Source organism: Conger conger, chromosome 13 (assembly GCF_963514075.1).
Source record: "Conger conger chromosome 13, fConCon1.1, whole genome shotgun sequence".
In the NCBI taxonomy this organism is placed as follows: domain Eukaryota; kingdom Metazoa; phylum Chordata; class Actinopteri; order Anguilliformes; family Congridae; genus Conger; species Conger conger.
The window spans coordinates 33,931,976-33,948,670 of record NC_083772.1 but is presented as its reverse complement, the minus strand read 5'-3'; the positions used below and the strand labels follow the sequence as shown (position 1 = coordinate 33,948,670).

The 16,695-nt window shown below is 42.7% G+C and overlaps 1 protein-coding gene across 5 annotated transcripts in view; it reads left to right on the top strand.

Annotated features, from left to right (window-relative positions):
- Window positions 1-16,695, top strand: part of LOC133108659 (cell adhesion molecule 1-like) — a 397,533-nt gene that overhangs the window by 261,878 nt on the left and 118,960 nt on the right. For 4 of the 5 annotated variants that reach the window (XR_009704685.1, XR_009704684.1, XR_009704686.1 and 1 more), the window contains exon 9: window positions 7,608-7,682. The exons of the other annotated variant lie outside the window; for it this stretch is intronic. Coding sequence is in view for 1 of the 4 variants with exons in the window: in XM_061218291.1 (XP_061074275.1) it covers window positions 7,608-7,682 (75 nt within the window). In the remaining 3 variants the exon portion in view is untranslated. The remainder of the gene's footprint in view (window positions 1-7,607; window positions 7,683-16,695) is intronic. 5 annotated transcript variants of the gene reach the window in all.

Genomic DNA, 16,695 nt, shown 5'->3' with positions numbered 1-16,695 from the left:
TTTTCAAACTTTATGAATAATTCTCGGCAACACAGAATCTGTCAAGTGTGCCAGTGCAGGAGTTCAAACTGAGGAGAGCTGAGTTTCTGGAAGAGGCTCTGTCAGCAAACCGGCTTGGCCTAAGTGAAGGCCATTGCTCAGAGGTCGCATGAGTTTGAGCCGTGTCATCTATCCCACAGTTGCTGCTTTTGCCCAGAGGATGGACTTTTGGCTTTTTACCTGATGGGATATTGAATTTCTTGCTCAGCAATGTATGTCCCAACTTGATGCTATAAAACATAGGGGAGCATATTTCTACTTTCCTTTGCATCTATCCTCCCACTCCATTGCTGTGTCCATCCACTGACAAAATGGGACATCCTGTCATTTCTTAATTATCCCCTCAATAAATCTTGACAAAGTTTATATGTGGCCTTATTACAATTATTGTTCGCAATTTACAATTATCAGACTTGAACGTGTACCGCAGTAAACCAAACATGTTGACAGTACATTTTCTGTTTGAGAGGGGAAGTCATGTTTAGTGTAGTTTCACCTTGGTATTGTCATACCGATCTCTTTATTTCTATTTTTTAATTTTTATCTCTATATTTGTCTTGGCAGCTGAGTAGGTGCCCATCAGTCTGGCATGTCAATGCATGCATAATGCAGATTGGTTAGCGGGCAAACTCTGGCCTCGGCCCAAAGGCTTACCACAGACAGAAGCTCACACAGCACAACGCGATGTTATCTGCCAGCACTTTTAATGAAGCCGTTTTCACTCGTGTGCTTTTTATTAGTGGAGTTATGTGTACCAGACACTCCTGTGGACTGAACTGTGTTCTTTTATTATGTTTTAATTTGAGTGCTTATTTTATTCATGTCTTTTTCTCGCATGCTATGCTCTCTGAGCTGAGTCATTGCCAAAGCAATATGGCGCGGTGCCTTTTGGGCGCAGGCTCTTAATGCGGCGGCCGTGTGGTGTGGTGATTGAGGAGCCGGCTTGTAACCCAAAGGTGGGACGCTGCTGTCGTACACTGAGCGCAAAGCCAGCAAAGCAGGCAGTGAGCCTAAATTGCTTTCAGATCTAGCTGTTTGAATTGTTTGAAATATTTTAAATGTACGATAAAGTTAGTTTTGATAGACAATAGACAAATTAGTAGTAGTAGTCGTGGTTGTAGTAGTAGTAGTAGTCGTAATAGTAGTAGTAGTGGTTCTGGGAAATACACTCTTTGTAACATATACTATAGATTTAGAAGAATAGGAACAAATTGTTGCATAACAACAGTCGTTTGAAGAAATGTTCTGCCTGATTGCTTTCCATTTATTTGTTCCATTATAGTTTAATGTCATATACTGTATGTGTACTTAAAGTAATTTAAATATCATTACTGTACATTGGTATAAAGCAACATAATGTAAAGTCTTACCAAACTTGTAGTACAGGGTTATTACCATGAAAATGCAGTTTCATCTTACTAAGAGTTGTCAGTTCTGGGGAACAAAATTCAGTGTTGAATTAATATAGCAAAAATGTGACTCACAGGCCTACTGTGTTCCACCACTTATAGAAAAAATCAGTAGCATGACTAATTTCATCTGTTATACAAAGGCTCTTACAGGTATATTCTTTGTATCGTTTAGCTAGGTTATTCTTGAATTACACCGGCCTGTGGTAGAAAATCTTATAATCGTAATGCACGAAAATCATTTCTGTCATCAGTTAGGGGAGACTTGCATAGCCTGATTACATTTTTATTATGAACGATTCCTGGGTGGAATTGATCCCCTAAGAACACCTTACCTGCTCCACTGTTTTCAGTGGCACCATCCCGGGTGCCTCTGTGCCCCACGCAGCCTCCCTCTATAACGCTCATCCTTGTGGCTGCCTGTTGAAATTACATATGTCCTCATGTCCTAAAGGCCAGTTTATAGTTAGGTGATGTATGATCGGATGACGGATATCACTATATTGTCCCCAAAACTCAATTATTGCTCAACCTTGATTTTGAATGCTGTCTCTCATGAAAATTATAAGCGAAGAATGCATCGCTGAAGTGGAGTCATTGCGAACTTAAGAGAAGTTGTGGTCAAAGTTGAGTACAATTTAAATCGCAGAGATGGACACAAGGATGATAGCGACGACATCAAATTGGCTAACATTCTACTATAAACTAAAAGTCGTTGCGTCCCACCATCAAATGTGATGATCGCTGGTGGCAACAATCATCCATCGGCAAACGATACACTGGCCTTTAGTCTGAGTCTGTGCAAGGAAATCAAACTGTGGACCTGTGTGTAAACGTGCGCAGTGTTTTGGGATTTTTTTATTATTTTTTCTAGACAGAAGTTTTGAGCTTTAGCCTTCTAGCAAGCAGGCTTTTTAAACTCTCCAAAACGAAGTATGTCAGTTAGCTTCAGCTCTCCAGTAATCATATTGATTGTTTTTTGTTTGTTTTTTGAGAGGGGTATCTTTAACCTTTCAATGTGAAACCCTTGAAAAAATAATGATTTTGTGAGGTGCAGACTCTCTCGCCTCCAGAGCTTTTCATAAAGTACCATTCATAACAAGGCAAATGCCAGAGAGGGGAGTTTTCTCTGTTTCCCTTTGACATGTTTTCAGCCTTAAAATTTCATTTATGAGTGTGCTGTTTCCTGACGTACCTGGTGCCCTGAAGAATATAGTGCTTGTTGGCCTAGAACGCATCTAATATTGATTAACCAAAAATGCATTTGTGGAAACCAATTTTTGGTTTGGTTAATCAATCACAGATGAAACTGAAAGTAAATGTATTTTTAATCTCGGCAGTTAAATATTTAAATATGATATTTTCACTTTTGCTCAATAATGGCTGAAGCTGTGAAATACCTTCACCACACCGCCATAATCATCAAGGAAATTGAATCATTTTTGAAAAATAATTATAATGTGCTTTAATAATAATAAAAAAATCCTGAATTTGCATCTAGACTTGGTTTTGCCCAGTCGCATATCACACCACTGATTGCTGTATTTATATGCATCGCAGAGTATGGGCATTCTGTGGGAGACGAAGCCTTTTATAAAAAATACATTTAAAAAACATATTTATTTGTACTGCCTGATGACACGGAAGGCCGTCGTAGACAAACATAATCCACAAAGAAAGAGAATGGTCAGGAGAAAGAAAAAAGATTTAAGATTAAAAACGAATTGATAAAATATATTCAATCACCATAGCCTCAGACAGGAAATAACTATGCCTTGGTGGACAGTGATTGATAATAAAGATTGACATAGCCAACTTACAAATATCTCTAACACCCCAGTTTAGAAACTCGCCCAAAACTCACCTCTGGGCATGTCTGTAAGCCACATGTCACTCAGTCAACACACATGCCACTGGCTCATGAATGATAATTCAGGCTTAGCTGTCCACCAATATTTGTCCTAAAAGGCATACAGAGGATTTCATGTCAAGAAACATCCTCAACATTAATCGGTTTTTTTGGACCTCAAAAAAGCGGCTGTCCAGAAAAGCTAAATAATTGGGTAGCAGAAACGTTGTAAAATTGGTGAATAAAAATTCTGTTGCATGGTACCATTATGGCGGTGTTGGGGACATTACACATGTTTTTTCTAGAGTAAAGAGCTGAATATACTTTTTATACAATTACTCAGGCATTGTACAGATACTTACATCGCAGACACCAAACTGGCAGCAATGTTGTGGTTTCTATTCAAATCCAAGTTGATGAAACCCAAAGTGGATTTGAAGTGATGGCTTCTCATTTTGATGAGGTTCTACCTGCAGCGGGCAAGCAGGAATAAGCGGCATACTCTCTGTGAGTGCGTGTGTGCCTCTTATGCTTACACAGTTTGGACTTGAAGGGTCATTGAACAGCTTGTTCAAAGGAATGATAGTTTGCTGCTGGTGGGCGGTGGGGTCAGTCAGCACTCTCATTCTTAGTGTCAGGATCAAATCCTGACAGAGCTGGTGTCGACTGTGGCCCGCAGCAGGTAGCTCTGTGGGCTGGTTCAAAATTGGCTATAGTATCACCCGGCGCGGGACTGTTGTCAAGGCGAGCCCCATCTTACCATACAATACAACGGCAACTGCCAGCTGCATATGAAGTGTATTTCAAAAGTCTCAATGTCAACAGTCACTTTTAAAGCCTCTCCCAATGTTATATGCATGCTGAGAGCGTGATGGCAGTCATTTACTCCAGCGCAATGCTGTTCGTGTTACCATAGTTAACAGTACAATAGCACTCTCAGACTTGATCCGAAGGCCTAATGTATCTACTTCTGGTAGCTTTTAACTTACCGACCTGTATTCCATGAGCTTAAAGCCCTTCACAAGAAGGGCTACTTCAGAAGAATTATGGTTGCAGTTCAGGCAGAAGTAAGATTTGTGCTTGATTCTCAGTTACTAATAATAATTTGCATTATTAACAAGTTTCAACAACAGTTCTTGTAATATGCACTAACATAACTTTCCATGCAACTTTAATACATATGGCTGTATTCATGTAGAATTTTGTTAAGTGCAGGAATGTTTGATGCTGGGCTGTTTATGGATTTATATGTTGTGTTATCAGGCCTTTGAAGTGTGGTTGAAATATGGGGCTTTGACTATTTTATTGCTGTCTGATTTGACGGCTGCTTTATAGCAGATGTATTAGGGTGGGGTGTGGTGTGGTGTGGTGTGGTGCGGTGTGGTGCGGGAACCTTTTCTGCCCACAAAAAGAGAAAAAGGTAAATCATTTTTTAAGGTCTTATAAAAATCAGTTCAACTAGGGCTGTTGTTGTTATACTTCCAACCAAGTCATATAAAGTTGTACAAAGTCCTGCAAGTGTTAGCAATGTTACCAGAGGTGAAAGCGGCTGACACTCTGGAGGAAATGAATGTCGATGACACTGGCAGCGATGATCTGTCTTGGGTCTGTGGAAGTTATACTGAGGAGAGTGAGAGTGAGTCACAAATACCCAGGCAGGGGAAATAAGCCGTCATTCAGATATTGATACGGCAGTTCTGTTAACAGCTGATCCAGCTAGCGTTATGTCATCAACTTTGAGAGTATCCTTTATTAAATTTGAATGAAATAAATATTAGCCAACTGTGTTAATTTATATACGAACTTGGTGTCTTTGGACCATGGTGTATTTCTTGTCATAGACAAATGTACTGTCTCTGGCTGTTTAACCCTTTCAGTCCTAAGCCCAATATGATGAGGCTCCACTCAAATCCAAAGGGGTTTTTACTTTGGTTGAGAAAGTTGAGAAAATTTAGTAGGGTTTCAGTAGGGGCTCAAAACAATAGTATAGCAGTCCTTTTGATTTGATTGAAAAGGTTTAAGGTTGACTGTCATATCACACTTTTGGGACTGAAAGGGTTAAGGTAGCATGGGATTGTGGTCATTATTGTGTCAAGATATTAACTATCTAGTTTGTAGAGGCACTTCAGAGTCATTACTATCCAATTTATTGGGTTATTTTACTGATTGTTATTTTGCTCTCAATAACTCCACATTATTGGTATGGAGATTGCTATAAGTGATGAAAGTGGTTTGATTTCTCCTTATCCAAATGACACAAAGCTAGGATGTGTGGGTGAATAAGAGTCTTCCCTTTTGAATGCAAAGGTATCATCTGCGTCAATCTGCAAAGATTTTTATCTTAAAGAGGTGATTGTTGTTGTTGTTTTTTTTAACCTTGAGCGATGATGTGATTCATGGAATAGGATATTTCTATAAACTAAAAGTTTCCTCATTGGAACCCCCCCCCCCCGCCCCCTCTCCACCTGCCTTGTCCTTGCAGGGAAATGTCATGTCCTCTGAAGGCAATCTGGGAAGGGGAAATAAATAAAATCACATAATATAAGAGCATTTTTCTGCTCGCCTGCACAGTAGCAGTTGCAAGTAGGGGAAAAATAATGTTGGTGCTGAAAGGGCATAGCGGAAGAATTTGTTATGACAGAAGTGGTTTGAGTCTTTATATCATCTCCGCTGACGACCGGAATTACTCACGGCTCACGGCTCGGACGCGTCCGCGGGAACGCGGGGAACGCCGACCCTTCCAGCGCCCGCCTCTCCGTCCTCATAACGCTTAACCCGGAATTACCCAACCTGCAAATTGACCAGGGAAAATTTGTGTTTTCTAGATTCTTCCGAGTGCCACATAAAATTGGAACATTCTTTCTCACCATAAACCCCCCCCCCCCCCCCCGCCACTACACTCTCCCCCCGCGTTCACGGTTATTTTCCTCTTTGACGCGGAGGCTAACGTTTTCGATAGCCGGCTGGAGTCGGTCACGAGGCGCGGCGCTTCCTTCCCCCTGCCCTCCGTTCTTGAAAGGTTTTGTCGGAGGCCGCGCCCGCACCCCGGTTCCCGGCGACATTATTCTCCCCTTGATGTTTTATCATTAGCCGAGAAGTGTGTGGCCCCCCGCCGCGGCCCTTTGATGGACCACAGACAATAAAGCGACGGAGACAGCCAGCCAATTTCGCTCGCCACTGATGTCCCCCAGCGAGGGGCCCGCTCTCTGTCTGCAAGAGATGGGGAAATCATTCCCTGCCCTCCCCGTTCTCCCTCTCTCTCTCTCTCTCCCTCTCCATACTGGAAAAAAACCCGCAGTCGCCTCTCCGTTTTAGTTTTTTCCCCCCTTTCCTTGGGTTCTGTGTTTTCGCTTTCAGTGGAAGTCCAGCTCGCTGCCCAACTGTGCTGTAACTTCATAATTGAGCGTAGCGATATTTCAATGAATAAATGACGCAATGGCTCTGCCCATTAAGCCAATGCAAGTGTTTATATGAAAGGCATGGTTAAAAATGTTTTACATGATCTTAAATATGAATGTATACATATCATGTTAAGACAGTATCTTGAGCAATGATTTAAGGCAAAGGCCATTTGGAACAATTAGGGGCATACTCGTCCATTTTTGTAGTTTGTACACCATCTATAGAAGACTACAGTTGTTACTACAGTTACCATTGTGACCTCTCACTTGTCCTGTGATATTCTCGGGTTTCTTCCGGGCGTGTTTCATATGCTGCATCAGGACTGGGGCATATACAGTATGTGAGCAGAAACAATTCAGTATGGACGTGCTACACGTTCCCAGGAAATGGGAATCAGGGGACAGGAAAGAAAATAATAAGGGAGTGACCGATAATACAAGCTCGATCGATGAATGTGGGAATCCAGTGCCATAGCCGCAGTGATGGAGAACCGTGCTCGCGTGCATGAATGAAACACAACACCACTTCTCTGCAGTCGAGTATATTAGATGAGGTAATGATGGAAGACGAGCGCTGGGGTAAATACGAGCACTGGGGTAAGTCCCTTTGCAGGGCTATTCTCCCGTCACCATGGGTTCTCTAGCCTACTGTATGTACTGTGGCTTAGAAAATAAATTAGGCAGAAGGGAATAAACATACTTACCAGCTGAGTAAAATATCTGGTTTCTGGCGTAGCGCAGACTCATGTCATGTATCCCATAATGCAGTAGTGCCACAGTCATAGTGCAGCTCCTACCACCCCACCTCTTTCCCTTTCCCCCGCCTACCCATTCTGACTAATTTTATTTATAATTTATTCTTCATTTCTTTGTGTGTCATTTGTTTCTTTATTTTTTTTCCCCATCCAGATGCTCTAACCACTACCCCTATACCCACAACTACCACCACCACCACTACCTCCACCCTCCCCGACACTACCCAAGGTACGGTATGCTCTCCCGGGTCACCAACGCCATCGTCCACCGCCCCCGCCCCCGCCACACCTCCATCCCTCTGTCTCCATGTGCCCGAGAACTAACACGCATGTGTGTACCTGTGTGCATCTGTCCGTGTGCGTTTGAGTGCGTGGGAGAGATGGATAGAGTGAAAGAGAGAGAGAGAGAGAGTGTGGAAGGGGGGAAGTGAAGGAGACTGCAGGCAGTCCTTCCTGATAAGATCTTAAATGTGATAATGGGTAACCAAAAAACAAACAAAGGTGACCGGGGCTTAGACAGTCAGGATGGTACTCTGTGTTAAATAAGGCATTCCCATCCCAATCCCTGTTCCTGTTCACCTCTGTCAAACATCCGATGTCCCAAAATCCAGCTCCGTTCTCATGTCCTGTGACCTTATTGGGGTCTGGTGCAGTATTCAGTCCTGTCCGTGCAGTGTGTTTCAGTGCTGTTTCTTCTCAGCCGTGAAGACGGTTCTCTGTAGTTTTGCTCTCTCCCACATTGAGGGTTGGGACAGGGCCGGGTAGTTGTGTGTAGTCTTCATAGACGTTATGCAACCTCAATTGTTTCCTGTCTGTATTGCTGAATGCTATCTGGTGGCAGTGTGTGTTGTACACCCGGTTCCTGGGTGTCGCATTATTCCTTATGAAGACAACGTTTCTTTTCCTCACCTTGTGTTGTCCAGTTCAGGACATGATAACGCAGAGAACACGGGGCGTAAAAACACGATGAGTTAGTTTATATTGAATTTAATTTAATTTAATTTTTGTATTAATTGTTTGATTCCATTTATGTGTTGATTTTAGTTTACCTGTCAAATGCAAAACAAACGTATGCCTACTCGTTTTCCTCTCGATGATGGATCAATTAAAAGCGATCCACTATGTTTGTCGCCATACTGCTAGGCCCGGAATGCACATAGCACTGCTGTGCTTTTAATCAGGACCGTTCCCTCTGGCTGTAAAGAGTGCCTTGTGTGCACGTATTTAGTTTTCAGCTTTGGAGACTGTTCCGGAACTCCCCTACCGGAAAAATATTACCCTAAGATTCGCTCCCAGTGGATTCACTTCTGAAAGCCTTATATTAACCTCCAGTCAACTAGAGTTCAGTCATAATATCAGTAATAATACCACCGGCTTTCTTTTCATACACATTCTGACACATAATTTAGCACCAGAGGAAGGATACATCTCTGACAGGTGTTTCGTGTAGGCATGCTGTAATAAGCACAAATATATAAATAAGTGAGCACACACTTACATTAAGTTATGAATTTAGCAGACTTGTTATTGCAACAAAAAAAAAATTCTGTTGAATCGTGCGATCCTGTGCTCTGTATGGGGAGATTTCTCACTTTTCAAAGGAGAGAGGTTGAAATAGCAGTGAGGAAATGCATAGGACACAATTTTATAGCCGTGAATGGTAATAACGTTCCAATAATAATATTATTATTATTATCAGCAGCAGCAACCAGCATCCTATTTTAACGTATTCCTAGTTTAGACTAGAGGAAACAAGGTATTAATTATTATTTGGCTCAGTTAGGATGTTCTCAGCGGAATAAATAATTGAGAAAGAAGCCACTGGAAGCCTGATCAGTGTGAGTCCTAAGGTCCTTTCTTTTACAAGCGCCCGTATGATCGATTTGACACGGAGCCCCAATTAAAGCTCTGAACTCACACCAGCCCAGAGCAGAGCGGGAAGAGCGCTAAGCCTTTAAGCCCAGGTCTGGCTTCTAAAGGTGACTGCTGTAGCCTTTCTCAAGCACTCATTTGTATTCTCGTGCGTATTTTCTCCATACGAAGTGTATTTAGCATCTTCTGGGTTGGCAGATGTAAGTGCTGGCTCTCTTTTCAATCTGTGACAGTACGCGTGGCCGTTTCCGTCCTCCACATTTCGCCTTTACATTTTCTTCACGCGCTGAATATGTAAATGAGATTTAAGGACGGGTTATCCTGAGTTGTGTTCGCTGTGGAGAGATCAGAGGGCTGGCAGTCTTCAGCACTGTTGTGTATCTCTTTAGGAAAGGATCAAAGGATGCGATGGAAAAAAACTGCTTTTCCAAACTGATGCGTTTTGTCAAGAGAGAAACAGTAACTGACCGACTTGCTGTAGAATTTATTGTCTTGGATGTAGGAATATGTACAGGGAAGGCAGATGTACACGCTCCTTGACTTTGTTCGTGGATTTCCCGATGAAATCATACAGATCCACCCACTTCATTTTCATTTATCGGCATTCCATTTTTTGCCTTTTGCTTTTTGAGGGATATTTGAGTATAGTGTGTTTGCATGTCAGTATTATGTTTCTTAAGCATCTAATGCTTTTAGGTGGTGGATTCCATCTGGTCGCATATAGCTGATGGTAGATCATGGTTGTAGATCAGGGGGTGCCACATGAATTCATCAGTGGAAAGAGGGGTAGAGCCCACTTAAAAATGTAATACATTTTTGATAAACTGGCTGTAAGAGAAATGGAATAGGCTATGCTGCACTTAAAAAAAAAAAAAAAAAAAAATCTATTAAAGCACAGCACTGTGCTAAAGTGCTGGGCTGCTTCAAGAGGTGACATTTGGAGATGACTAAATTGCCATTTCGACTGCAAAGTAAATGGCTAAATGGAAGGGCCCTGTTCGGCCATAGCTGCAGCTGTGGACAGATGCCATTAATTCCTATTTGTGTTGCTTTTTGTTCAGCTAAACACAGCTCCATAATGGATGTTTATAGATATTTGCAAACGTGCTTTCTTGTTTTTTGTTTTTCCCCCCCTCCCCTCTCAGTACTTTTGAACGTTCTGTTAAAGACCCAGAAAGACTTTTACTTCTCTGGAAATAGTACAGGCAGGACTAGTTTATCTGTCTCTGGATCCAGGTTCAAGAGTGGGAAAGAAGGAAGGGAGAGCTCTTTACCCATTGGCTGGTGTGCTGGTCACATGATTCACAGCACAGGTGGGAAACTGGTGATGGGCCTGTAGCAAGCAACCAGGGGCTGCATGACTGAGGATTGTGGGAAATCAGATATTTGTTTATTTATTCTTGTATTTAATCACGTGCATGACTTGGATCTGCACACAAAATTGGCATCTCCAAACCTTCCAGCCCATGGAGGGCTTTAGGCTCCAGGGCCCTCTCCACACAAGTTAATATAGTCATTGAGTTACGGGGTATTTAAAGTGTTCATAGCTAGGCTAAACGTATACCCTGCGTTTTAAAACCCCAGATGTATAAGGTTTTTGCATATGATGATCCTAGCACACAATTTGTATAATTATGTACAGTATATATGTATACATTTATGCAAGAGATAAGCATGAAATGGATAATCGCATGTGCATACAAATCACTCGCATGCATATACAAATGTAATAATTACTAAAGCATAAGTATAAATGCAGAGTGGTGAATCACGGAGGCAGATACCCCGTAGCCTGGGAGACGATATTTGCCTACACAAATTAAGTGGATAAAAATGCCACCAAGAGGGTAATCAATGTGTTTACTACTGAAGTCCACTTAGCAGAGGGGTTTAAGGATGAAATAAAAACAGCCGGAATGTTTTATTATCATTTGAACGAAGCACAGGCGGAGATGGTAGAAGCAGAGGAATTCTGGTAGAATTTTTGGAAAAACCCAACCGCAATTTTCGTGTTTCTGATACGCCTGCATTCCCCTCGCCTAATCAGTTAATGAAGTTGTTGTAGTTCAAGCTCTTCTTTAATCACCCATTAAATATTTAAGACGGCATCCGATATGACTCCCCCCCTTGTCGAGGACCCGGCCCTAGGCCCCCCTGATGAGAGATTGACGTGGGATGGGTTAAGAAGGAATGCATTGTTAACCCCTCGCACACGCCATCGAGGTGGTAGTAAGAACGCCCGTAACCCTCCCTGCATATCTAGTGTGAAAAGGCCATGTCTGTTGTTAAACCGGGCTGGCTGCGGAGGAGGGGAGGTATGTCTGGCTGTATACAGTATGTGTACTTAATTTAAAATCCAATTTGAATGCTTCAGGCTTAGTGGTGGAGTCTTTCCTTTAGCTGTTCACTGAAGCAGGTGCTTTTGTGTGCCTCTGAGGTCAGTCCGGCTCAAGTATAGGGTTTCAGACTGATTTAATGCGAGACTTCTGTCCAGAATGTGTTTTTTCCGTCTCCCTACGTGATCCCTTGATCCCGCCGAGTCTCCCGCAGGAGCCTGCGGATTGCAGAACCGCTGGAGGAGCACTGAGCATGCTCAGTAGGCCCGCTCTCCTGGGCCTTTCGATCGTTTCATTACCAGGGGTGTTCTAGTCCTCGCTCTGCACCTCCTTGTAAAATTAAATAGCGCCTGGAACAGTGTTGGTGGGCCAAAAGGGGGCACACTTCCCCTCTAGGCCATAGGGAATCCAGTGCCCTACTAACGCAACGGTCGGGGAACTGATTCTGATGCTGTCCTGTGGACGATGCATTAAACTGGGATCCATAATCACTGCGACCTTTAAAGATCCCACGGTGCGTTCAGAAAGAGTGCGGTTGGTTAGCTCCGCCGTGCGACCGTAGCTCAGGAGGTAAGGGCGGTCGCCTGACAGTCGGAGGGTTTCCAGTTTTATCCCCCGCACTGGGTGTGTCTGAGTGTCCCTGAACAAGACACCCGAATGCTCCTGACGAGCTGGATGGTGCCTTGCCTGACAGCCTTTCGCCGTTGGTGTGTCAGTGTGTGTGTGAATGGATTATTTAGAAACATTATTTCTAAAGCACTTCTGGAAAAAAAAAAAGTGCTTTTTAAAATTTACCGTTTATGCTTGTAAAATTTGGACGGAACTACTTCTCTACATTTGGCTACCAATTGTCTCTGTATTGTCTCCATAATCTACCGTACCCCTAATGCAGTTTGACCGCTGGATCATCACTGCAGAAATAGGACTAAGCTCCTGGTTGTCCTAACTAGACAATTAACGGTGAATAAATAGGTGAATTAGAAATATACACCTGAACCGCTCTGTGGGCTTTTAGTGAATGAAATTGAAATTATGCTCAAATGTGGTATTCCAGTACGGTGAAGCAACTGCGGGTAGTTTCATTTCATTGATGCGAGTGTCAGGGAAAATGTGTGGCATTTGCCTTTTTAAATTTTTTATTATTTAAAAATATTTTTTTTATCTTTTTATCTCCAGGGAACCCTTGAACTAGAAGAAATACGATTAACATCTCTTTATCTCTTTTCCTGACATCTCCCTTTATAAATGTTTCGGTGCATCATATTCATCAATTTTATTGTTGAAGTTGGAAATTAGACTTTTTTGCTAATGCTTTACATAAATGCTGCAGAGGCCGTTAATTGCTACCAGTTATTTCAATCAGACACCTGTGCTGCATGTAATCACTTACTTTTCTATGGCTTTTTTGATTCACCCCCCACCCCCCCGTCGAATGTTGAGGTATAACGTCCTACAGAGTTCGAAACTTGTACATAATTATTTTCCTAAGCGGAAAAAGTCTGACGCAAACTCAATAATGCTCTCCGTGTGGGACCTAGTACCCTTCCTTCTCCTCACCTCAAAGACACAGAGAAAATTAAACATCCTGCAGTCCCCCAGCAGACCCATGACAAACATTGATCAAAGTGGGTAAAGGGTACCTGAATCATCAACAGAGAAAGGCTCAGATTAGAACCGTGATCCGATCTCAACCGCAGTGTCATAGGACATACCAGGCTGTCACTCATTTTTTAACACTGTATATGCGTTTGGGCACTTTGACAGTAACTAACGTTTTTAACTGCAGGATATTTGTGTGATAAAGTCGAATACAGCTAAATAATAGAGACATATATATGCTTTTATAACCCTCATCAATAAAAAACTGTCTATATTATGTTGCTGTTTTACCTCTCGAATATCCTGCATTTGTAATGTCAGTTGCCATGGACATTTATGTATGTATTTGTAAATTAAGGTTTCTCCCCTATCAGCAATTTGCATCTTCACAATACTGTACTACTCCCCACACAGTACTACAGGAGCAAGCTATCGCCAGTCCAAGGAGGAGCCAGACACATACGACTCTAAACTAGTTAAGTCTGTCAGGGAAAATACAAGAGGATTACGCAATAGCAAGATGCACAATGTGGGGAAAATAACAAGACTGCAATGAAAAAAAAAAAAAAAAAAGACTGTAGACTAACAAAATCCAATCTAACTGACAAAATTGGCAGGGTTCAAACCTCTCAAACCTCTTTTTCATGTTGAGTGCCGTGTTATTTACTCTAAGCATAGGCAATTAGTTTAGAGACCATTTGGAGGGGAGGTATATCACTTACTGAAGCTAGCTAGCGCTCCATACTCATATTGATGCGGGCCCGTGAGAGGAATCAGCCTGTCAATGCCCAGCACGGGGCCGTAGCCAGAGTTATGGCCGTACACGACGCCATCCGTCACGGCTTCCTCAGGGTGATGCCAGGTTCCGTCACTGCACGCCGAGTTCACACCAGGTTATATCGGGTCGCGAAAACCTATGCCCTGACACAACAGCCAGCTTTCTTTTTTTTTTTTTTTTTTTTACAAATTGGTGGACGTCCAATTCCTACCTCAATTTGTCACGTCCGATTGTCACGTCCGATTGCTCACGGAGCGAGCTGACTGCACCGCACACGCAGGTATCGGACCTCAGCGCAGAACTATTGCTTTGATTCCACCAACCACCTGTTTCTGCCTCCGCACCACCGGCCCATTTTCACAGAGTGGAGTCAGAGGAGGCCCACTCGGCTGCAGCTGGCGAACGCACCTTCAGCTTTTTAACCGCCGTGGTCGATACTTTCCGTTCTGCAGCCCATCAGTCATTTTTGTGTCTAAATTTTTTCTTTTAATTTAATCAAGTGTCTGCCAAATTGAAAATAAAGTTTTACTCCGGACTTATTGAAATGCAAAATAAATATCCACAATCCCAAACATTGGAAAGGCTATGAATTAATGAATGCAAAACAGAGATCTAAACGGTTATTGGCATTCATGACTTCATCATTCAGTGGCTCAATCAATCTTTAAGGGTGCTTGTGATTTGCAAAACTTGCTACATGAATACTTGATTGTGTCCCAAAGTGCTGATTGCCATCATTCGGCGTGGCACTACAATCTCCTCGCCCAAACACACTTGTGAGCTCAGGTCTGGCTCAAGAGCTGCTGGAGCAATATTTGGAAATAATATTCCTGTTTATTTACTTTTTGTAAATTTCAGAAACGGTCTGTGGTTACAATGTATCACTTTGATTTTTTTATTAATTTTTTGTTGCTGGATGTGAGGTAAATTAATTCCAGCATAACACATCCAATGGATATAGGGGACCCTCAGGGGGTCAGTCGTGTTACGCCCTGTGAGTGGCGGGTTGTGTGATGCTGTCGGTTGAGGTCCTCACACAATGTGATTGGTCAGGTCAATGCTGGCCCCTGCCCTTTCATGGCATTGTGGGAACTTGGCAGGTTTAATGTTAAATGCATTGTACTAAAGCCAGCAGTGGCCACTCACAGACCACAGGGACTCTGTTTGAAATAAGGGCTTGACTACTTAATTACTGAGTCCTTGATTGGAACGAGTAGGCGTACTTCAACTCCTTTCTTCTCCTACTGTAGGTCTCAATCAACTGTTGGTTGAACGACATCTAATAACATGCATAAGTCCATAGGACTAGAAGTGGATCAAACTCTATATTATTGTTTTAATAATAATAATATTACAGGTAATAGATCAATTGTGTTTTCAGATCTGCTGAGGGATTTCCTGAATGAGAGCGAAAGCCTTATAGTCCAGAAAAGATAGCAAAGACGTGACTTTCACTGAAGCCAGGGCACAGCATTGACACGGCACTCTACAGAGGCAAATCAGCCAATGACAGTTTGAATTTAGGGTCCATATTTTCTCCTTCTCCCAAGGTAAACTGTCTCGTCTGGCTTATGTGTATTTATTTCTTTTTTCTTGTTCTATTTTTTTATTTTTGCGTGTCCTCTTCCTCCCTGCTCTCTCCAGCCTTTATCTTCATCCCGCAGCGCTCTCTTTTAAACGCCCGCCTCTCGTCTTTCACCTGCTCTGTTTGTTTTTGTTTTTCCTCCCCCTTCCCGCTCTTTGGCACGCCGTTCTCCCGTCTCCCCCCTCGCGCTCAGACGCCCGTGCGGCGGGTGTCTCTCCCTCCCTCCCTCGCTGGCACACGGTGCCCGCTGGTCTCAGGGTTTCGGGCTCCGCGTTCGCCGAACTGCCGCTCCGCGCCACACCGCGCGTCACGGCAACGCGCCCGCAGGTCGTCTGACTGTTCGAATGCGGGGGGGTGTCTGTTTGCCGTTTGTCCTCCATTTCAGTAGCCCACTGAATCAAATGCATTTCTTTTCTTATTCACTTGTTTGTTTTGTATTAACGCATTAGCCTATTTGCATGTTTATTTGTTTGTTGTTAACACATTATGGGTATGGTGATTGCATATTGGTTATCGGTTGCACATTTGATATTTAGTTGGACGGAGGCAAAAGAACCTGTGATTCACTATTCACAATAAACTTGCAATGCCATGAGGTAAATTTGGCATAAACAGCAAGAAGTGTTTTGCATGCTGGAAAAAAAATGTGTTGGCCATGTTTACTTTTTATGTTTTGTTTTTTTCCCCCCTCTGTGTAGTTATTGTAATGACTGAGCGCATAACTGTTTTGTTTTTTTTCCTTTTTTCTATCATGGGGTGGACATGAAACAGTGGATTATGATTTATGCAGAGCGTGCATTTTTGCTATAATTGAGCCTTGTTTCAGTTCACCGCTTTTCTAAATACCATGTCATAAGGGCGATGTTAACCTGATCGGAAAACGTCTGCCCAGCTAAGATGTATCTCCCTGCATTACAGTAATCTGCAGAATAATCTATTACAATTTCCACTGTTCAAATATTAAACTTAGTTTAAGGGAAAGAACGTCTGGGGGGGGAAAGGAAAGATGAATTGACTTGTCCGGTGCGGCGCAAATTGATTAAAATGAGTTTCCGCTGGAGTGCCACATGAT